Below are 24779 nucleotides of genomic sequence, written 5' to 3' on the forward strand. Positions count from 1 at the left end.
ATTTAAATATTAAGGATATATATATAGGATAAAATAAGAATAGATATAGGATATAAATATAAAGGATTAAAATATTAAAAAACATTATTTTCTAGCCTACATAAATATGAAAAATCACTGCTTTTATGTCTTCTTCATCTCGGGAGGCTTTTTCAGTTCATTCATAACAATTTGCTTTTGTATAATGTTATTATTATTAGCAGTATTATTTATTATATCCATAGTAATATTTGTTTCATTAAAAACAAGCTTAGATTTGCCCACCTGTCAGGTTTTAGACCATATGGGGCACAGCATGTGTTTTATGATATAACTTAGGTTTTTGAGCTCATTTTGTTATTATTATTCATTTATTCATTTGCTAGAAATTAGAACTGAATTTAGAAATAGTTTTGAAACAAATCTTTGCGCTTAACAAACGAAATTAATTATTTATAGACTATTTATGTCTGTGCGTAAAGGTTTCCCTATCCAAGTGCGAAAGTAAAAGTGATCCATTATCTCTCATTCTCACGCAGTAGATGCTTTGTTTAACAGTTTTCTGTTAAAAAACTATCAACTGTTAACTGTTTGCTAGTGAAATGCTCATTTTTTCCACATAGACTTACTTTGCGTCCTGTAAATAGCGAATGCGCTGTTGGCGCGACGCAGCTGGGTCTTAAAGGTAATGGGAGATGAGACTCTTATTGGTTTATTCTCAAAACACACCTATAACTCATTAAGAAAATAAACTCAACCCTTTTAGCCCATGCGCCTTGGCACAAAGCAGGTTTTCCCGTCCTTACATTTCTAATGACCCTAATGTTAAAATGGCCAACTTTACAGGAGAAAAAAGGTGTTCACAGCAGGGTACAAAAAAAAAACGATTTTGGTATATATAGCTAATATTACACTTCATGACAACTGTGAGGGGTGTAATTTTTAAATAACTCATTCATTTAGTTTATATTGAGTTATATTAAATCTGTATAATTAGGGCATGGCCACTTGAGTTACAGCTAGGTCTTGCTGGTCGCAGTTACGTCACCTCAGCTGATTCTGGCTGATTAGCCACTGCACTCGGCATTTACATCGAATTTTTGTTTTGTTTTATGTGGCTGTACACAGTCAACAGCCTTTTGGGATAATTTCCTACTATTATCAGATAATATGGCATGCCTTTGTGCACTTATGAGCTCAAAAAACATTCGAGCAGATGGTAAAAATTGTATATTTTATGGTATAAAAATTTGCATATATTTATATACCATTTTCATATATTTTTTTAAAGATAATTTATCATTTGTAATTTCCTTTAGAAATTGAATGCACTCCAGAATCTGACAGATTGATTAGCTGTAGACTATAAAAAAGTCATCGGAAATGTTATCATCCAGTGTTATGCGTTGATTTCACAAATAGCCTTGCATTTACTTATGGCCGGTTTCCACTGAGTGGTACAGTACGGTACGGGTCACCTTTATCAGGCCAATGGTACCCTTTTAGTAGGCATGGTGTACGACAGAAAGTTTCAGTTGACGTCATTCTCGCTCGAGGAAATGACAAAGTAAAGCGGTACAGGTTGTTCATATATCATATGAGAAGCACTTTTTATAAAACAGATGCTTTGTACATATAAATACTTGTGTATAAACGGTTATGACTAACCTTTCCATAACCACGATTTGATTATAACTGCAGATCAATGATAAAAATAGCCTACTGTAACGTCTGCAATTATAAATTACAATTAACATTATGAATGCAACATATATGAACACATACAGACCCCTACATTCTCAGATATGTTACCAGTTATAAAAAAACTTTTTGGTATCTTTTGACAGTGGAAACGGCCATAAAAATGTATTGAACTGTACTGTACCACTCAGTGAAAACTGGCCATAACACATACTATATTTAGTGTATTTAGAAGTAATTCGTGTTTTCCTCCTGTAAAGCTTCTCCCTGAGCTTAGTGGCTCAGTGTATTACAACAGTGTTTTTAAAAGACTAAACACTTTATTGATATAGTGCACAACCAAGCACATGTGGTCAGAACACAGGTAATCGTAGTCGCAGATAATGAAGTATTAAGCATTTCTCCCAAAGAAAGGCCCGTCTAACCAAAAAGCTAGCAGGCATCTGTAGCTCCGTACACGCTACGTCTCTTTGTCCTTTTTTGATTACCCCTAGTCGGTGCGATGACGCACAAACAAAATGGTGACCATTGGCCACGCACACTTGTAGCTTCATATGGGTAGGCCCCATGTGGAATCTACGCACGCAGAAATCCACAGATTTTTAGCCTATTATTGAGTCTATGTATTTACTTGTGTAAATGTACACACAAGTTTACATTATATTTATTCAATTATTATATTTATTAAAATTCAATTCACTAATATTATTATGGAATACTAATAGTAAAATTAAAATGTTCATGTGATTTATTTACAATACAGTTTGTAAAGTAATAGTTTCTGTTTTTTTAATAGATATACTATATAAGAGACGTGCTTTATTTAACAAATAATTGGATCTAACTGGATTTGCATTGTAAAAATGTTTAAAAAGTTAAAAATTTATAATTTTTTATTTTATATATTAAGCTATTTGTTATGATACTCACTTAACATTCCACATAAATCCACAGAAATCTGAAAAAAGTCCACAGACTCTCTCTGGCCCTACCTATGGGGGACGTCACTCACAAATACTACGTGCATATCTTTTACAGTCTCTAGTCTGGACACAATCTGTCAGTCAAAGACCAGACTAAGCCTAAACTAGCATGAGATCAGATACAACTTTACAACAATGGATAACATTGAATACAATGTTACCTAGAACAACTGAGAGAACCATAGAATGATAAAATGCCACACAGAAAGATGAATCAATATACAGAATGTCAGACACGTTGAAACATTAGGTAGATGACAGAACAATTGACAGTAAAGAAAAACAATTGAGGCTATAGACAGATGGATCGTACCTGCTGTTGTCCATGATTCTTCAGGAAGTCCTCTCTCTGCTTGCTAGTTTTGATTTTTTCTGATCCGCTCTGCTGCAGATGCTTGAGACGGGACAACGCCTTCCCACCACTAGTCTGATATGAACAAAAAAACAAGAACAGATGTTCTGTACACTGTATTTGATAATATTTCGCATCCAATTTTAACAGTGTTTTCCCCATGACTAGCAATCAGAGGAAGTGCTGAAGGAGAGCAGTGTGCAAGACAGGCAAGAGGGTGATGTGTTTTAATAGAACACATGCAAGCATTTCAGCACAGTCCTTTCATTCTCCCTCACACACACAGACACACACAAATTACCTGTTATTTCTTGTATTTAATTCAGAAATTATAAATCATATGGCTCTGCACAGTGTTGACAAAAGCTCTTGGCACAATCCAAGTTGATGAACACTTTTCCTTCCTCACTCTGCATGTATTACCTACATAAGATCAAGCCCTAGACCAAAAGTCTAGAGTCACAACCAGCCAACAGCCCTTTTAAAGCTTTGAGGAGGCCCATTAGCTGTGTTTTATGCAAATCAGCACATCACAGAACGAAAGGCTTTGTAAGAGGATCTAATGCATGCAATCAGGTGGAGCCACGATTTCCAGGCTCCATCTGTTCTACGAAAGAAGCGCGCAATGACCTAGAGCGAGGGGCTCAATCGCCACAGTTAGAAGAGATGATGCAATGCTGGCTGGTGCACAAATGTGTGGGCTGAAAGCAACATGGTGGAAAACATAAGTGGCATCGTCCAAATCCTTCCCTTCTGTCACTCACAGAGATCAGCCCTGTTCTCTGTGGAGAAGACTAATACACATGACGTGTGGTGGATTGCTGCTTCATAGCATGCTCAACTCAAAGCGGTTTACCCTGACAACTACTCTCCGAAGACAGAAGACAAACGCAAGAAGATAATACCTCATAAATTCCACAACAAAATCACTTGAGTAGTTGCGAACAGCTTCCCAGGGCTTTATCTTTTTATAAAACCACATAAAAATCTTATGTAACCGAGGAAAATAAGACAAGGGGAAAGTAATTAAATTGCAAAGTCATTTTAAAAGGAAAAGAGAAAGAGCAGACTAATGAAGAAGAGGACAAAACAAGAGAATTTATTGTGCGAAAGATACAATAAGTGTTTCTACAGAGGCTGGAGGCAAACACATTTTCAAAGGATTTGAAATAGAGAACAAACTGATCTAGTTGAGCAACATAGTAGAAAAGGCCATAAAACTTTCATTGCTGAGGAAGAAAGAGAGCCAAGATGATAGAAGGACAAAAAGACACTGAAGGCGATTATACTTTATATTTTACGGTGTCCTTGTTACAGTGTGACCATATATTCAAGTACCAAGTAGGCCAACGCGGAATCTGGCAGCGCAGAAATCCACAAATTTCTGCAGTTTTAAATTAATTTCAGTAATTTTACTGACCAATATGAAAACTTTCATATTGCACAGTTTGTAAAGTAATAATCTTTTAGTAGATTTACGGTAGAAATATTATATAAGAGACTTGCTTTGTTTACCAAATAAATAGATCTAATAGGATTTGCATTGTACACATTAAATAAAAGTTAGTAATGTTATCATTTTTAATTTAACATATTAAGTTTTTAGTTTTGATACAACCAAAATCATTTTACATTAGGGTTGTCACAATACTGGAATTCTGTACCAGTTAATCCTGAAGTTTTTAAAAGCGTCCATTTCCCGATGACATTTGAGCGCTACTGGCTGTGTAGGTCATCAGTTTATCGAACTCACCACTTTTTACTGAGTTTAACCACAGATATATGGACTGTTTCAAAGTCACGTCGATCAGCTGGTTTGTCTATAAGCTAACATATGAGCAATCCACTGATAAATTGTGACTTTAAATGAGAATGAGAGAAAAAAAACCTCAGCATTTCCCGGAAACTTAGATGCAATCGGTAGGTACCGTCAGAAAGCCGTGTGTGTCATTACTGTCACAAAATGCGGTAAAAATCCTACACGACGGTAAGTTTGATGTGTTTACATGTTTACACTCTGTGTAATAGTTAGTTCGATATGAACTAACTTTGCCATCTGAATGTAAACATGGTTCCCTAGACACGTATTGTTGTCCCGCGTTGCATGCACTGTAATCCACACGTGAGTCCAGCTGCGCTCTCATAGAAATAATGAAAACAAAACCTTCACTGCAGCAAATTATAAAAGCAACACTGCACACTTGTTTTGGTAACACAACGTGGCATCTCTCTGCTGTCTGAATCCTGTAACATTGATGAAAATTATTGAAGTTGCACAATAGAGCGTGCTTATTGGTTTGAACCAAGTCTTACTCATGCATTAATGCAGCACACTCAGAGACATAATAAGGCACTCCCCAGGTACAGACCCAGGTATACAGGCTGGAATACACGCTAAGATCTTATGGCTGTGACGCAGCTTCAAACATTTGTTTCAAACCGGAAGTACGAATTTGCTCAAAATAACACAAAAACAACAATTTTTCACTTTTTAATGAAATATATGTGTCCTAATAGTGTTTTTAGCAGCATGGGACACATATATGACTGTAAACAGTGTTTCGTGACCCTTTAAGAACATGCTCATTAGAGCTCAAATGTCAGCTGGAAATGGACGTTTTTACAATTTCAGTATCAATTGGTACCGAATTCCAGTATCGTGCAGAACATAAAACCACAGATTTTTTTTACAATATTCTGTGCTGAAATAGCTAAATAATGTCCGCAGATTCGGTCTGGACCTACTACTAAGAAATAATAATTTACTACATGTACTTACTATATAGTTGGGTTTAAAATGAGGGTTAGGTTTAGTGTTAGTTGCATGTAATTATGCATTATTTATTGTTATCACTATAGTAAGTACATGGAACTGGTGTAACAAGGACACTGTGAAAATAAAGTGTTACCCCAGAGGCTAGGCTGAACCTTAGCTGTGGATGTACTGATGCAGGACGGTTTGGGTGGCACTATAGGTCTGGCTGTTCCTCCTCCATCACTAGGGGATTGTGCCATTTGTCGAATGCTGCCAGATCTCTCTGTGGAGGAACTTGGCATCTGTGCAGACGGGTGGAAGAAGTTGCCCATGTGGGGATCAGTGCTAAACTCCATCAGGCTGAGCTCCAGCTCACGGATGGTTTCTTCCAGGCTGTCCAGTCGACGGTACGTGCTGTGGCAGATATCTTCCTTTTCCCCTCCGACTCCTTGCGTGCGAATCAAACTGTTCTGAGGTGTCTCTGCAGCCCCATTCTGCAGCGAAACAGACAGTATAGTGTCCGACTTTCTCATTGGCTTGTCTTTTGCCTCTGTCACTGCCTCGAGAGACTCCTGAACCCTGGGTTCCCTCCTCAGAGGCTGTTTAATTGCTCTCTCCCTTGTTAAGGGCAGGCATGACTGGGTCACATCATGGACGGGACACTGGAGCTCTCTCTGGGCTGCATCCAAGTCTTGTATCTGAGGGACTTTTTGGCTGGTTGTCAAGTCTTGTTTCCATAGCGACAGACGTGGAGTCCTGACAATGTGGCTGAAGTAGCTGACTCTGATGTCGTTTCCAGTGTCATTGTCTTTAATAGTCTGATCATCACTGGACGGCCTGTTCTCTGCTGAGTCCTCAGAAGGGGACATGGGGAGAGAGCCGCATTCAGTCAAGACTATCTGGGGAACCGGATTGGAGGACACCCCATGCTGAATCTGCATTGTAAAAGGAGTTAATTGTATAATTTACTCCTGAATGTGATTCATAAACATAAGAGATGCTTGAGTCACCCAAAAGTGAAAATATGCTGTTAATTTACTCTCCCCAGAACATCTAACAGGTGACTTTTGTTCTTCAGAAGAACAATAAAGAAGCTTTTTCAGCTGAAACTGTAGTCCTTGGTGAGTCTTATAATGCAACTGCACATTAGTGCACAACATAAGCAAATCAGGGAATAAAATTAATACCTGTGGCTACTGAAACTTTTGGTCTGTCCAAGAAATTAAACATTATTTACAACATTCTTACCTTCATAGTCTCATACAAATGAGGAAGTAACTGGTTCTTTTGGACAGATAATGTTCGGTTCAAATAGATTCATCAGTTCATTACATGATCATATTAATTTGCATAAAAAGAACCATTGTTCCTTTTATTCAACTTCTCTGTTCTCTAGTCCTCACATTACCTCTGGCTCATCAATTGGGTATATGTACACAGACTTTTAATTACAGCCAGCCAGCCTCAGCGCTTACAGTGAACTGTCTTTCCATTGTAAAATTGCCACGTTTAATGTCTTATTTCTTTAAAAATCAGTGATCAACACTGCCTGATAGATATCCGATATAAAGTGGGTCTCAGACTGAACAAGAAACACTGCATTAAATTCAGTTTTTCACCGCCATGTCTTTAAAATATGACAGTTTATTTTATGCCAGTATTTTAAATGGAGTTTCTGCGCTAACTTGTTGATCCTGACGCCGTTAGCGGTTACACAGTCTTTCATCCCATTTTAGGCTTGAACAACTAAATGAATGCTTTAGTCTATTTACCTGAATGTCTTGTAATTACATTACAACATCAAAGCTGTAAAAGGAACATTTTAAAATTGAAAAAAAGTCACATTAAGCTTTCCCCGGAAGTTTATCATTGGCTGAAAAATATTAGCTGTGCATAAAGCTCACGGGTGGCTAAACTCGGTCCTGGAGTGCCGGTGTCTTGCAAAGTTTAGTCCCAACCCCAATCAGACACATCTGGGCTAGCTAATCAAGCTATTACTAGGCTTTCTAGAAACATCCTTGCAGGTGTGTTGAAGCAAATTGTAGCTAAAATCTGGACAACAGTACAATCAACAGGACAACAGTCATCCTGGACCAAGTTTGGACACCCCAGATATAGCCCATTCAGTCACTGTTGGAGTAAGTGGAGCATTGAAGAAGTTGTTAAACATCTGCCTCATAGAATTATATATGCCATTATATTGGCTCATTTTGAGCTGAAATGCACTGGCTCAAACCACAGTTTCACCTATTTAGTCTGATTCAGTGAACTGGTTCATCCAGTTCACCGAATGAGCTGACTGAAAGGAACGATTTGTTTATGAAGCAGACAGTTTACCTGAGGCAATGGATTATAGAAAGTAATGCTTTAAATAATGTTCAGTTTCCTGCACAGACATAATATTACTCTTTGTTGCGTCTCAAAGTGCAAGCCCATAACCTACATTTAATGAATAAGCAAGAACCAGCTAACATATGTTCTTCTAGAGAAAAAAAGTCACCTAAATTTTCTCTGGCTTGAGGGTAAATTAACAGGACTTTTTTTTACTAGCACATATAAATAAGTACTTACCATAGGTTTCTGTGTCAAATCACTGGAGTTTTCATGAAAACCAGACTTAGATGGAGTCAGCTGCTGCTACAAATGTAGTACAGCACACAATTAAATAAACACAAAGACAAAATGTAAATATTTTGACACAGAAATAGTTCAATTAGAAATAAAAACTGTCATTATTTACATATAAAACTGCCGCGTAGGCAATGAAAATCAGTCGAAAACACAAAGTAAAAATCTGTTCTAGACACTTTTCAACATGCAATTACAATGTTTTCAAGCTTCATAAATAACTTGACTCATATTAATGTGAATTATTTGAATTCAAATGAATTATTTTAAAGTTAAAACGATTTTGTTTACCTGAATGGTCATCAGAGAAACAGCAATGCAAATATGTTGTTTAATTATTCAAATATCCATTTAAAATTCAGGGGTAAAAATCAATATTTTATTTTAAAGGAGCTCGATCTGACAGAAAAGGTTGAAAATCCCTAAATTACATTACACAAACATTATTAACCCTGAAAATCTATTACTTGGAAGGTCTTTTAGGCCTGAAATATTTTGTTCTCCAGAATTTCAGAATCCATAAATAGGAAATGCCATGGTATGAAGAAGACAGTATTTCACAGATATAAATCATAATATGCAATCACAACATCTGAAATGTAGTGTAGTTTTTGAGCCATATGGACTATTTTTTATGAATCTGTTGATGCTTTTGCAAACTTAATTGAGCTTCTGTACCTATTTGTTGTAACTGCATGGAAAGGTTTTTTGTTCCTCAGAAGAAAGTCAGAAAGGAAATACATTTTTGTCCTTTGCGCTGGTATACATACAGTATTAAATACAGCAAAAAAATCAGAAATCTTGGTGATTGCACTGCAAACTGCCTCATAAAACCAGATTCAGTGCAGGAAACGAAGCATTTCAACACACAAAACAGACATGCACTGGCAAGGGCACACACACTTTGTAGGTGTTGATTGATTAATTGTGATTGTGTGAACTGTGATGTGAATATATTTCAGTTTGTTTTGTGCATAAGAGCATTTCTAATATTTAGTGTGAGAGAAGTGAGACATATTTTGTCTACATCTGTGCATTAACAACATTTCAGGACACACTGATCATTTGGGGTAAACAACAGCGGTGTACAACAGCAGTCCACACTAGCTTTTACCTGTCCTGTCGAGGGCACATGGGGCAACAGCTGTAAACTAGAAGGAGGAAGGTTTTTTCTGGGAGAGGGCAGGGGGGGAGTCAGATATCGCTCAAAGAGCTGAGCATCAGAGGGATTGAAGAGAATAAATAAAAATATGGAATGCACAAAATCAGTTCAGAACAAGTCATGTCATGATTCCAATTAAAGACACACAGGATTGTAATCAATTTCTACAATTTCCTAAAAGGTCACTGCTTAGTGCAATTTGAAAATTCTGTATCCTAACAGGAGAAAAAGAGTCGTTTGTTTCATTATATTAAATCTAGGGCTGCATAATATATCGTTTCAGCATTGATATCGCAATGTGCACATCTGCAACAGTCACATCGCAAGATATGCAATGTTGAGTCTGAGTTATAGTCGACCAGGAGCTACTGAACACATATGATTTGTGAAGTCACTGCAAAGTTTAACCATAATAGGGTGAAGGTTTATCATTTGCATGTGTTTTTAAGGCCTGTGACTGAGCATTAGAAGAGTTTAAAATATTTGAAAAAAAATATATATATATGATGTTTGGGGTGTAACAAAGATTCATTGCATTTAATTATTTATTCAGAATTTTAAAAATAATAAAAAAAAAATCTTATTTACAATTGTTGTCTTGTTTTATTCCAAATATCTACATTTAAAAGTGAAAACAAGATTATTTTACTTACCCCAGTGGAAGATCAATTTGCTTGTTTTAAGGAAAAACTCTTAATCTTTAGTTATTTCTTCAGAAGGAGAAAATAATACAATATTATTTGCTTCATCTAAGATTTTTTTTCAATGTTTGGACTAGAACAAGACAGTGCAAAGTAAAAAAAAAACAAAAAAACTTTTTTTGCATTGTTATTACTTTACCTGAATAATGTTAGACTCCCCAGAAAACTAGAGCAAACAAACAGAGCTTTTCATCTTGTGAAATTGAATTTATATTGCAATATTTATCACAAAAATAAAGCATTGCAATCTCAGATTTTTCCAATAACATGCAGCCCTACTTTTCACTGATTCTGCTAGATTGTGAACTGCTCTAATGTGACTGAAACCCTTTGAGAGCAGACTGTCCAGATGAAGGACAAAAGAAGACTCCTTCAGCCGTAGCATGAGAAGTTTGTCACTCCCACTTTTCAAAATCTCATTTGTGTCCCCTCACTTACAAATTCATTGGCTATGTTTTTTCTAGACTGGCCATGTTGATGCATGCATCCGCATCCAGAAACTTTGTGTGCACACTCCATTAGCACAATCTAAAAAAGTTTACATACACTGCTTTTGAGTAACTTTTAATTTAAAAGTCAATATGTTCACAAAATTACATTTAATAAATATTTATTTATGCTGTCTATCTGACATTGAAATGACAAAATACTGATTAAACACTAATGTTTGGTTGATGTGTCTCTGATAAACACCACCATTACACATTATTCCCCTTTCATTTCAAGTACTTTAAAATAAGTTTAGCAGTGGAAATTGTTTAACATCCTATTTACATTTTCTTCACACACACCATTTTTTGTTTGTAGGCTATTGCACAATATGGGTTCATACAGTTATGCAAGCTACATTAATATATATTGTACAAATACAGAATTCTCAATATGTTTATAAATAAATATATGCTTTGCATATATTATATCAGGTAGATCATTTTGACTTGGCCATTTAATTAGTAGCTCACATGCTGAAAAGGTGTGGGCACCCCTGATATAAACGGAGAACATTTTTGTCTGGAGCTGGATTATGTGAAGTTCAGAATGTAAGATTGTGCTGCTTTAATGCCTGAGTTGGATTTTAAAATAAATTTGCCCAAATAGATGCTAAACTGGCTTGATTTTATTTGGAATTTTGGATTTAAATAATTGATCACATTTTTTTGACTTTATTAAATGAATATCTCAAGTTTTAGTGGTCGGTGCATATTAAACAATTAAGAAATCAAAATATGTTTTTAATACACATAGTTTATAATCTTCAATTCTTTTTGATTGTATGTATATTTCTAATCAGCTAATTACATCCTGCATTTTGCATAACCTAATCCCTAAATGTATGAAAATACAGAAAAGTTGATTCTAATCAAAAACATTTTACCCTGATTTTCTTTTGTCTCCACCCACTTTCCAAACCAAAGCTAAACCCCTGCCTGTAGTGATGTCCTGTGGTTGCAAATGTGCTAAAGTGCTAAAGTCGTTCAAAGCAAGGGCCTGCTTAGTTTTGACTGCTGTAACCTCCAGAAATGTTTGTTGTATTTTTTGTTCTGGCTACAATCACTGTGATTTCCACAAAACAAGTTTTGTTTTTTTTACTTGAGGTGCCTTGTATATTATCTAAAACACTGTTTTATTAGCATGCTAAATCTACCCACTGGAAAAAATGACTCATTGAAATGACTAATTAGTAAATTTAGTAATGTTCAACTTAAGGTGCTTTCATACTAGCACTTTTGGTCTGCATTTGGGCTCATTTGACGTCGAAGTATGGAACGTTTAGCTAGTATGAACAATGGTTGTTCTCAATATGCGTTCTTCAGCGATCTTGCATCCTTGTATTCTCGCGTTATGTCATCATCAACTGCCAAAGTTCAGTTCCAAAACTCAAAACTGCAAGAACGGCGGATGCGTGAAAGTTCGCAGATGTGTTATCAAGAATGTAACGCTGCAGACTTGAAAGGAAAACTCGCTCAAGAAGTCCCATAAGTCACTGCGGCTAAAAAAAGTAGATGGGAAGTGCAGCATTCTATATTGACTTATTATTAAAGTTCAGAGATATAACTTATTTATCTCAGGAGTTTCCCTAAATGAGACAGTGAATGACGGTTTCATCACCATGAAAATTTTAATGAAGGCATAAACACATTAAGGGTGTTTATTTGCTGAAATTCTAAACTAAACTAAAATATGTTTTTATTTTTTTTTGTATTGTGCAACATATATTTATAATGTTTTTATGCACAGTATTTACATTGAAAAGTGGAAAATTAATAAATCGTTGAATGCTGTAATTTTAAAATAATTTTCCCCGTTTAAAAAATGTGTGAAGGTCATGTGACCATCAGGAAGAACCGAGGAAGAACGCAGCATCTCAGTTCTCACAGGATGCATTCTGTGTTCTTGAAGTCTTCCGAGTTTGTTCTTCCAAGGTAACTTTGCAAGACCGGTCTCCACAAGACAGCAAGTCTGTTCTCTGCATTCTTGGAATTGAGAAACAGTCAATGTCTTCTGAACTTGGGTGGACACCCACGAACTGTACCAGAGCCCATTTGAAAGAGGTGGTCTGGGGCACATTCGCATAAACTCTGGTCCGGTTCACGTCTCATAAAAATCCAATCATAACAAGACCCTTTAAGGTAAGTCATTTCACTCGGCGGCCATCTTTGAAATGCCTCTTAGGCAGTATGCTTGGGCATTCTGATCACCCTACTCTACTGAAGTAATTTACAACTTGGTGTTGATGGCGAGTCTCCTCCAGAAATGACAGCAACTTTTTGTTTATAAGTTTGTGGGCGTTTAAGTAGTTGCTGTCATGTGGTGTGCGTTTGACAGGACGGACAGTACCTCGCGTTTGTTTCATACAGATTACGACACCAGATAACTTTTGCTTTTGTCTTCACTGGAGAAACATCAGTCTGCAGCGATCGATGATTGGCTCCTGCACCAGTAGGCGGGGCTTTATTCGCCAATGACCATTACACTTTTCCACATTCAAAACTATACGAGTAACATGTCTTGTGTGTGTGTATGTCTGTGTATCAACTAACATTACCATGGCGACAAGCGGGACTGAACCAGTACACAGTAATAATGTCTGCTTGTCTACTCCAAAAACGACTTCTAAAGACAATGCGTTAAGTTCAGAACATTTAGTAATTTTTTTGGCAGCAGATAAATGCAAGTGGCTCATTGTGTGTTACCAAAACCAAAAGATTCAGTAAAAGCATAATGACCATGATGTGTAAATGTCTTTCCATTTTGGCATCTTGGCTTTTGTGGCCGTCACCTGTACACACAACAGCAACTCGATGATGCAAGCGTACCGGTTCAGAGGGAAAAAAACAGTTCAGAGGGTGTGAAAACCAGTTGAGAAGGTGGCAAAGGGGGACAATCGAACTTGAGTTAGAAGCAGGCAATTAAACAATTGTGAAAGCACTCTTAATTTGTTCATTTAAATTTAGCTCATATAAATTGTTTGCAGCCAGTTACTTTAAAAAGCTAACATAAAAGTGCTTCGAATGTTGAACACTACAAAAAGCCTAGCACTTACAGTACAAATTCCTCTCTAATTTTAATGTCAGCTGTAAAATAACTAATGTTAATTGGATAGAACCTGTGCTATTATCCGAAATTACACACTTTACATTTCAATTATGTATGGAATTTAAATGTGAATGACCATGAATGCATATGTTTTTTTGGGGAGCTTGTGAGGCTGGTTAGCTTTGAAAGGGAGGTCAGCATGGTGTCGCTGCAGCGCTGCCCGGATCTCAACAGGTCTCCACAGGGTTTCCAACAGAGACATGCAGCAGGGATGGAGGACAAGAGACATCTGCTCGCTTACCCTGTCATCCACTCAAGCAAAACAACCAAATCTGTCTGCTTGGTTGTGTTAATGAGCCTCGCAGTTTCTGTGTCTGTTTGTGCGTGTGTGTGTGTGGCCTAAAGCAGATCAAGGAAGCCTAACATCAACACCACTGCAGCTCAAACTGTGTCAGGAGAAATGCACAGTTGTGACCTTCTGGCAAAATGATGATATGTAAATAGAGTCGACTGGGGAGTGAGGTTAGATATTAATTGTGCATCAATTAAAAATATAAAACCAATTTGCAAGTGCTGGAGCTGGATAGGGTGAAATTCAGAACGTAAGATTGGGCTGCTTTAATGCCTGAGCTGGATTTTTAATTGAATAGGCTGCTAAACTGGAGTGGTTTTATTTGGATTCCAATAAATTGACCACATATGGTGAAAAAGGGTTCATTGAATAAATATTAATTTTAATAATGAATCACTCATTTATTCATTTTCTTTTCAGCTTCAGCTGATTTATCAGGTTGCCACAGTGGAATAAACAACCAGCTATTCTGGCATATATTTTAAGCAGCGAATGTGACTAGCCACAGCCATATCACTCTGCAGCCCAAGATCGGTTACTCACTGAAGCTAAGCAGGGCTGAGCCTGGTCAGTACCTGGATGGGAAACCACATGGAAAAAAAACTAGGTTGCTGTTGGAGTTAGAGAGGCCAGCAGGGGACTCTCAACCCGTGATCTGTGTGAGTCCTGATGCCCCAGTAAAGTGAAGGGGACACTATACTGTCAGTGGGTGACGTCTTTCGGATGAGATGTTAAACCGAGGTTCTGACTCTCTGTGGCCATTAAAAATCTCATGGCACTTCTCGTAAAAGAGTAGGGGTGTAACTCCGGTGTCCTGGCCAAATTCCTTCCATCAGCCCTTACCCATCATGGCCTCCCAATCTCCCCATCCACTGAATTGGCTGTATCACAATCCCTCTACTCCACCAATAGCTGGTGTGTGGTGCGTGCACAGGTGCCATTGTCATGTGGCTGCCATTGCATCATCCAAGTGCACACTGGTGGTGGTGTGGAGGGACCCCTCATGATTGTTAAGTGCTTTGTGTGTATGGTCATAAATGCGCCATATAAATCCACATTACTTACTTACAGCCAAATAGCTTCTATTAATTAATCATTATTATGTCTGACATGTGAGATTTTGCTCAATATAATCAAAATTACACATGAAAATGGGTTATAGTTATATGTCTAGTTTGTATTTTCTTTAAACTTTAATTGTCCTTTTATTGCAATTAATGGGGTCTTAATAAAGATCTTAATAAATTGCTTTTACAATGTGAAGTCTTTTGAATTTTCACTCTAGATAAATTGTCTCCGAGAGGTTTACATGAGGAGTTTAATATTAATCCTTTTCTTTAATAGATCTTTAATGTTTAATTAGGTGTTTGGATAAAGGCTATATTTTTGGCTATATTTTGTTGTATTTCCTTCTTTTGTTATGTTATGCTTTATTTTGTGACGTAATATTAGGGTTTGTTTCTGTATTTTTGTTTTGAATATCTACTGTAAGTTGTTTAATTTATAAATGTGATCACATGATCCGGTAGTGTACAAAAAGGAGTAACTTTTTGTGATTAGCACTGTCTGATGAAAACCCTTGTACTTGAAACGTTACACACCTTTTATCAGCCTTTACATTTAATAAATTGCCAGTTTTGGAGCTTTGGGTTTTTGCCACTTTTTTGACTATATATTTTTGAACTGAAAACAGGAGTAATGATCCTAAAAAAACAGCTATAACAGTAGCTAAATAACTTTTATAGTCTAATAAAATGTTCTTTAAATCACAATATACTGCACAACTGTTTGACCATGTTTTGGTTAAATTAAATAAAAAAACAAATAAATAATTAATAAAAATAATTAACAGTGGAAGTCAGAATTATTAGCCCCCCTGTTTATTTTTTTCCCCAATATCTGTTTAACAGGGGGACAATTTTTTTTCGACACATTTCTAAACATAACAGTTTTAATAACTTATTTCTAATAACTGATTTATTTCATTGACATTTCTTGACAGCTTAAAGTGACATTTAAAGGCTTAACTAGGTTAATTAGGTCAACTAGGCAGGTTAGGGTAATTAGGCAAGTTATTGTAAATTATTGGTTTGTTCTGTAGACTATCGAAGAAAAAAAATTGCTAAACGGGGCAAATAATTTTGACTCTAAAATTTTTTATTTTTTTAATTAAAACTTGCTTTTATTTGAGCCAAAATAAAACAAATAAGACTTTCTCCAGATGAAAGTTTTATTTGTAAAATACTGTGAAAATTTCCTTGAACTGTTAAACATCTTTTGGGAAAAGATATAGCAGATATTCAAAGGTGAAAAAAAATGGCAAAGGTGGGCGAATAATTCTGCCTTCATCTGTAAATAAATAAATAAATAAATCCAATTTTGGTGAATAAAAAATCTCTTTAAAATATAATTTAAAAAATCCTACTGGCTCTCTAAATAAATAAATCCCAGCCTCTTTAAAATTAAGTCAAATTTCCCAACATAACTGGTACAAAAGTTGCTAATTCCTCTAGACAGCAGATAATTGAGACACATATTGCATGTTTTGACTGTACACTCCATGTGCTGTGACATTACATACAACCGTTATCCCACAATGCACTCACCAGCACCTAACTAACAGCACAAGACATTGTCAAAGCACTCATTTGAGCCTAATAGGCCATGTGCCAAAGAGCACAGGCAGAAATTCACATCTTCTGGCTGCTAATGTGTGCTTAATGAATGAGCGAAACCAACCAACTGCTGGAACCCAAGAATGTGTGTGTGTGCCTGTGTGTGTGTGAATGTAATTGTATTGCTCTGTGGGTGTACAGCAGACACATCTGGTGCCAGTGACATATGGACATTAATCAGCACCATTACCACTTTATCCAGCCGCTCTGAAGTGACTCCTCAGGTAACACGTTCACTCACCTCCAGCTCGGCTGCTAGTTTTTCATCATCAGCTTCCTCTCGTTCTCCGCCAGCGATGGTTGGAGGGGTGGAGGCTGGTCGAGGGGCTTCAGATATACTTCTGCGCAGCTTCACGTGCGGCTTCTGGGACTCGGCCTCCTCTGATTCAGATTTCTGTTAATATGCAGAAAGAGAAGTAAACCTTAAGGTGTCAATTCCAGTTCCTGGAGGGCCGCAGCTCTGCACAGTTTAGTTACAACTCTAATTAAACACACCTGATCAAACTAATTGAGTCATTCAGGCTTTTTTAAAACCTATAGATAAGTGTGTTAGAGCAGGGTTGAAACTAAACTGTGCAGAGCTGCGGCCCACCAGGAACTGGATTTAACAACTGTGTGGCTTAAAACAAGATTATAAATAAAATGGATAACAAATAAAGAGGCATAACCCAAACTCTAATCCTACTTTAAAGTTTTTTTTTGGAAGAAAATGTATGTACTTTGGTTAATTACTCAACATACTTTATACACTGCAAAACCCTCTGAGTAAAGTTTACTCAGTTCAGAGAGTATGTGTTCCCTCTTTAAATAAGGGCAAACAGGTTCGTTATAAGTAAAGCTGCTATTTGTGGAGTTGCTTAATGATCCTCTTTTGAGATTTTGAGAGATTCAATGTATTACATTTCATCTAAGGCTTTGATTTAAGTCAGTTGTAGTTTTGCGTTTCTCTTTTGTGTTTCTGGTTATTAAGAGCACGTGTTCAACAGCAGTGCTCAATCATCACCAAATTAATCCTTTCATCATCTCATTAAGTTGAATAACTTTAACTCAGTTTAGAGAGAGAGAGACCAAATACTATTTAAACTGAGTACATTTTACTGTTTAAATAAACAGTGTCCCTATAAATATATTATAAATTACAAACAAAGCCACATTTTAAAAAATTATTTCTTATTGCTTTTAAGTAGGTAAAAGTTTGACATCAACCACATGTGGACAGTCAATAAATTAATCAAAATAGTTTATTTATGAAATATTTTGAAATTTAAAGTATTTATTTAATCAATCAACACCATATATAAAATAAAGTAAGATGAAGTAAAATAAAGTATATAAAATAAAGTAATCAATTTATTGAACAGAATAAATTGATAAATATTAATATATCTATCCAAACATATATCAAAATATTTTAACAGTAAGTAAATGTTATTCCTATTATATTCAAGAAAGGACATTTTCACAGTAAGTCTGATAATATTTTTTTCTTCTGGAGAAAGTCTTATTTGTTTTATTTCAGATAGAATAAAAGCAGTTTAAATTTTTTTAACACTATTTTAAGGTCAAAATTATTACCTCTTCAAGGTCAAGGTTAAGGTCAAGGTAAAATTTATTGTCTCCCATGGGAGAAATTTGTTTTACATAGACACCAACAAGACAACATGTAACCTACATACACAGTAAAATCTAATCCTAAAATACCTCCTAATTAAAATACGATTGCATTAAATAAGTAAATTTTTTTTTTAATAAAAATAAAATACAATGTGCCCCACTGCCCTCTGTTGTGCCAACCAATCCCATTATCTTAATCTTTGACCATCCTTCCTTACTTGCTCATTGATCAACTTAACTGAAAAAGGAACAAAAGAATGTTTATATCTATTGTACTTGCATAACGGGACCCTGTATCTTCTACCAGAATTCATCAGCTCATACTCCAAAGACAGCACATGTGAAGAACCGGATAAAATCTTGTTGGCTCGTTGGATTGAGCACAACTCAAAGATATCTTTCAGCGAACCAAGTGTCTTAATTCCCATGATTTTTCCTGCCACTCTCATCAGGTTATTTACTTGGGTTTTCATTTCTACTGTTACATTTCCAAATCAAACAATAATACCATATCTTAAGATAGACTCTGTTGTTGCTTTATAAAAGGTCAGCATTATGCTGCTACTCACTCCGAATAATCTTAGTTTACGTAAAAAGTGTAATCTCTTATGAATTCGTCCACAAAGACTTGAACCTAAGAGTGCCAATTAGGTTCATGATCAATATTCACTCCTAAATATTTATATGAATCAACCTGCTTAATGTCTTTATCATAAACTACAATAGAGCTCCTATCGCTCACTGAACTGGGGTCTATGATGGCCTCCTCCGTTTTCTTAACAGTAATTTCCAAATTGTGGTCATCACACCAGCTGACAAACCATTCTACAGCCGCTCTATATTCCATGATGCTGGACTGATCTTTTGTGAAAAGGACCAATAGCACAGTGTCATCGGAAAATTTAAGAATATATTGACTTGTCTGCTGCCTAACGCAGTTGTTGTTATAAAGGGTAAACAAAAATGGTGAACTTACACACCCTTGTAGCACCCCTTTACTGATTGTTGCTACATCAGATGACCCTAAAATAAATTTTACTTGCTGTGTCCTGTCTGTTAAAAAAGAATAACACCATTTAATAACAAAAGAGTGCACTTGCATTTTTACCAGCTTTTTCAAAAGTCTATGTGGTTGAATTGAATTAAATGCTGAACTGAAATCGATAAAAAGTAACCTAGCATAAGCAACTGGGCTCTCTAGATGCTTTAAAACAAGATGCGTTAAACTGCATCAATAGTGCCACGGTTACTTTTGTATGCAAATTGATACTGGTCTAAGTATGGCTCAACTTCCTTACGCAATTCTTTTATTATAATCTTCTCAAATGATTTCATGACATTTGATGTTAAGGCCACTGGCCTTTTTGATGGCCCCACTGGACAAGCCTTTTTTTGGGATTGGGATTATTACAGATTTTTTCCAGAGCTTTGGTATGTATCAACTAAGAGTTGAAACAGGCGATGTCAGGCAGGTGTAAGGTCCTCAAGCTCCTCAGCAAATGTTTAAGCTATATTTTTCCAGTAGTCTACAGAACAAACCATGATTATACAATAACTTGCCTAATTACCCTAACCTGCCTAGTTAACCTAATTAACTTAGTTAAGCATTTAAATGTCACTTTAAGCTGTATAGAAGTGTCTTAAAAATATCTAGTAAAATATTATTTACTGTCATTATGAGAAAGATAAAATAAATCAGTTAAATGAGTCCCTCCAATAAACAGAAGTTAGGGAAGAAGGAGGTCAATGTAATTGATACATTGATATATCTGTGCAGATACTTAATATAAAATATTTCCAATTGTAAATGTAACGTTTGATTGAATGACTGATTGTTTTTCAAAGAAGTTTTTTAAGATGAATTTAATTTCAGCAAATAATAACTAAAAGGCTTCAGAAGAGCACAATATGTCCCATTGCAAAATAATGACCAAATCTTAATTAAAAGTAAACACAAGGGAAATTATCACATCGACACAACTAAGTCTTCCTCGATCAATCTCAAATTCACCAGTGACCAACAGGTGATTTATCACTATAGGAACAGCCGAGATGATAAAGAAAACATCAGCCATGAATTACACACACACAAACGCAGGCCGCTTTTATGAGATGCCTGACATTTCAGAGACCCTGCACTCAAATAAAGGTGATCTAGTGTTTTTCTGTATCCTCAGATTTAGCTTGCAGGAACAGCTTGCATCTAAAATTTTGGGCAAGTTTGCATGCATAAATAAACACACACGAAACTGTGTGTCGTAGACAGAGGTTGTGTTAAATGAAATTTTAAAAAAAGAATAACATTTGCTGTGATGGCATTTTTTAGGGCAACACAGTGGTACAGTGGTTAGCACTGTCGCCTCACAGCAAGAAGGTCGCTGGTTCAAGTCCCGGCTGGGTCAGTTGGCATTTCTGTGTGGAGTTTGCATGTTCTCCTTTTGTTTGCATGGGTTTCCTTCGTGTGGTGCAGTTTCCCCCACAGTCCAAAGACATGCGTTCAAGGTGAATTGAATAAACTACAGCAGTCATAGTGTATGTGTGTGCATGTGAAAGTGTATGGGTGTTTCCCAGTACTGCGTTGCAGCTGGAAGGGCATGGACTGTGTTAAATATATTTTAGATAAGTTGGTGGTTAATTTCGCTGTGGCGACCCCTAATTAATAAAGGGACTAGGCCAAAGGAAAATGAATGAATGTGATGGCATTTTACAGTTTTTTTCTCACTATTATAATTTTTTTTAAAATAGTTTAATTTAACAACAAGCAATAATACAATTCTAGACTAAACGAGTCTGTCAGAGACTACATGGTAAACTTGACAACACAAAACAGAAATTGAAATTTCTTTCACTTTCAAATTTGCTATAAAGTGCACATTACCATGTGTGAAAAGTAACTTGCCATGAAGGATACTGTTTTTGTTTTTGTTTTTTATGATCAGGCTGCGATGTCAAGATAGCAATGCTATAGATCAAATATTGTGTCTGCCTGAAACTCTGGCAAGATTTTTTCTTTACAAAATCATAATATAATCATCACATAGCGGTGAGTAGTTTATCAATTGACAGTGTAAAGTCATAAAGGTAAGAAAGAAAGAGTTTTGTTTAGTATAATTGTATATAGTAATATGACTTTTGTTCATCTTTTGTTCAGAATATATCCGGCATTTATTGTTTAAATGCACTTTCTATAATAGAGTTGCTGTTCTCTTCATAAACAAATGTACAATCTATTCTAGTGCCAACTCAACAACCTGATTTCACCAAGGACATGTTACTGAATTAACTTCTATGTTGATCCTGGAACAACATTCTAATCAGCCAATCAGAATCAAGGGTTATGTTTATTGTTTATGTTAGAATTAGGCTTATGGTTAGAATTATGCACATCTACATGAGTGTCATCCAACTATTATTCCCCTCTGATTTTAGGAATAATTTAGAATTATGGATGGGTTTAGGGGTAGGGAATAGGTATGGATTACATTTGTCTACAAAAATGATGTTCCAGGATCAACATAGATGTTAAACCAGGATTACATCGAACTTGGCAAAATCATTACATGCATAGCCAACTTATCTTCTAAGCTCATAACTAAAAATGAAAATGTGAACAGAAATGATCATGTTTTAAAGTGTATATGATGCCATAATATTTTGCACAGTATTAAGTGTACAAGGTAGTAGTTTGTTCAGTATTAAAGTGCAATTTAAAAGCTTAACTAGGTTAAGTTAATTAGACAAGTCATTGTACAACAGAGGTTTATTCTGTAGCCAACTGAAAAAATAAATCTTAAGGAGGCTAATAATATTGACCCTTTTATTAATAAATGCTTTTATTCCAGTATAACTTAGACATGTGTATTTCCAGACAAACAAATATTATAGGAAATACTTTGAAAATCTCATTGGTCTTTTAATTACTTGGGAAATATTAGAAAAATATATTTTAGTGAAGGACTAATATTTTTACAGGCCTGTCCATGATGACTAAAGGTTATTGCACACTGAATCCAATTTTTTCATTTGTAATTTTCACACGTTAAAAAATAAATTCGACCTAACATTATTTGAATCGTTTTGACACACTGCCTCCAAAACTTTCATCCATCATAAAAAAAAAAAAAATCTAACCAGGTAAAATGTTTTCCTGCTTTTCGCATCTGAAAAGTGTTTTAGCAGTTCAGAGTCCTCATTCAAGTGAAAAGCTTATGCAGAATGCCGTCATTTTAGCTACAGATAACTTTATGACAAACACAGTGCATAAAATAAAGACAGAATCTGGTGGACAGTTGAGAACTTCTATTAAGTGACTGGCGCACCTCTCCCTTGCTGCTTCTTGGTGTGTGTCTGTATGAGTCTATATATTTGACGCACTGCACATAGACATTATAATAAAAAGCATGGTCCTCTTTCGGTCTATTGGTTCGACACAACAACGCAGCCACCATCTATTATAATGTCTATGGATACTGTCAGTCTCTGTTCAGGATTTGTTTACGTACGTGAATGTGTGAGATATCACAAGCAATGTATCACATTTCAAATGACTTCCTGAAATACACTTTGCATTTGCGGACAATCCAGTTCAGCTCTTTGATAATGAGCTGAACTCTCCTTCCTCTATATGCGGTATTGGATAAACACATTAATATGTAGTCTATTCCTCTTTCTTTTTTTACTTTGGAGAAGAGAGGAGAACAAAGAATCAAAGAATCTACTTAAATTGACTCCGAAATGTTTTGCGTTTTTTCGTAATGGATTAATTAATACAGATCGGACTTAATACAAAATGCGTAATAAAAAACGCATATAAAATTTCAGACTTCAGTGTGCAAAGACCTTAAGTCACAACCTTTGGTCATAGTGTTTGGAAATGTTACCTTTATACTCTTTCCAGGGATGATTATCTCTCCGCTACGTGTAGTCAGCCCCGGCGAGGAGGGGAAGCTACGGCGGGGCGGTGGAGGAGGAGGTGATTTTGAAGGCTTCTCTGTTCGATATCTTGCCACCGTCAGTTCATCTGAGCCTCGTCTAGATCCGCTATCTTTACTGTTGAGTTTATGCTGAGGTTTGTTAGGCCTGTGTTCAGGTGTGGCATTGGTGCTGGATGGACTTGGATTCTGGTTTTGGTTTGGGTTCTGGTTCTGGTTCTGATTCTGGTTCTGAGCAGGTTTGATCTGCTTGGCGGCAAAGTCCAAGTCAGGAATGGCCTTCATGAGCTCTGCCTGAGTCTCCTCCAACAGTCGATTGATGTCCTGAGCGCTGTACTGTGTCAGACTGGCCCTCTTCTCTTCCCAATCACGCTCCGCTGCCTGAGAAGACACCATTTACAGGGGCATTATTTCAATTTTGTTACATACATTTTATGAATTCCATTTAAAGGTGTCATGAGCTGGGAAATTAAATTCCTCTGATGTTTTTACCTATAAACTGTTGCTGTATTATGTAAATATCTGGTAAGATTCAGAGTTCAAAACTTTCTTATACAGTAGGTCTAAAAATTTACATTGGCCAATCTTCCAAAACGACAGGTTGTGAATCTGCCTTATAATTGTGTAATAGTTAAACTCCGCCTCCACAGACGATCACCCGATGCTACACCTTCATCAGTCTGTTTAGCTCCGCCCACTAAACCAAATGATTAAGATGTTAGGTAGACAACTGGACACTGACACTTTACATTTCCTTTCATCTCAGCCCAGAATTAAGAAAAAGTGAATGAACTTTATTTTTTTAAAGCTCCAGACTTTGTCAGCTAGAAATTGATCCCTTGATCTGTTTACAAACAAGGCACAATTAAATGCTGCTTTTTATTTATTTTTTTTTTTTTAGAAATTAAGACAATGCTGTTTTTATTATATTATGTGACTTTTCAGAATTTCTGAACGTTCAAGCTAGGGCTTAGTTAAGAAAATTATGTTATAATTATATAGACCATTTTCACATTTCTGGGTTTCTCAGTATTGGAAGTCATCATAGTTAGGAAAATTATGAGCGCCATAAATGGGAGAGTGTAATAATCTTTATAACAACTATTTCTGTTATAAAGACTTTCAGAAAAAGAAAAAAAAAATGTATGAGACTGATGATGACAGCCAGAGTAGAAAATAACATCAAATTTACTGTCCTGTCCCATAGACGCTGCATTAGAAACGCCTTAGTTTTTTGTTATTTGAAGCAAAGATGATATTCTAAATACATAAATACATACATTTAGATAAAAAAATCTAAATATTAAAAACTTTCAAGGATTTAGGATGCTGATGACCGTTAAACGTGTTATGACAGTCTTGTGAAAAGGGTCCATTATGTCAGCAAAAAAAATTAATAAATGAAGGTT

At 35.9% G+C, this 24779-nt stretch overlaps 1 protein-coding gene across 50 annotated transcripts in view; it reads right to left on the reverse strand.

The window, feature by feature from the left end:
- Window positions 1-24779, reverse strand: part of srcin1a (SRC kinase signaling inhibitor 1a) — a 244222-nt gene that overhangs the window by 9755 nt on the left and 209688 nt on the right. For 40 of the 50 annotated variants that reach the window (XM_073944799.1, XM_073944771.1, XM_073944797.1 and 37 more), the window contains 3 exons: window positions 23320-23751; window positions 17067-17219; window positions 2977-3090 (listed from right to left, as the gene is read on the reverse strand). In XM_073944799.1, the coding sequence (XP_073800900.1) occupies window positions 2977-3090; window positions 17067-17219; window positions 23320-23751 (699 nt within the window). Of the gene's footprint in view, window positions 1-2976; window positions 3091-5943; window positions 6706-8341; window positions 8408-17066; window positions 17220-23319; window positions 23752-24779 lie in introns of all 50 variants that reach the window. The other 10 variants (XM_073944763.1, XM_073944762.1, XM_073944761.1 and 7 more) reach the window with 1 other exon arrangement.

The sequence above is a fragment of the Danio rerio genome, chromosome 3, assembly GCF_049306965.1.
Source record: "Danio rerio strain Tuebingen ecotype United States chromosome 3, GRCz12tu, whole genome shotgun sequence".
Lineage (NCBI taxonomy): Eukaryota > Metazoa > Chordata > Actinopteri > Cypriniformes > Danionidae > Danio > Danio rerio.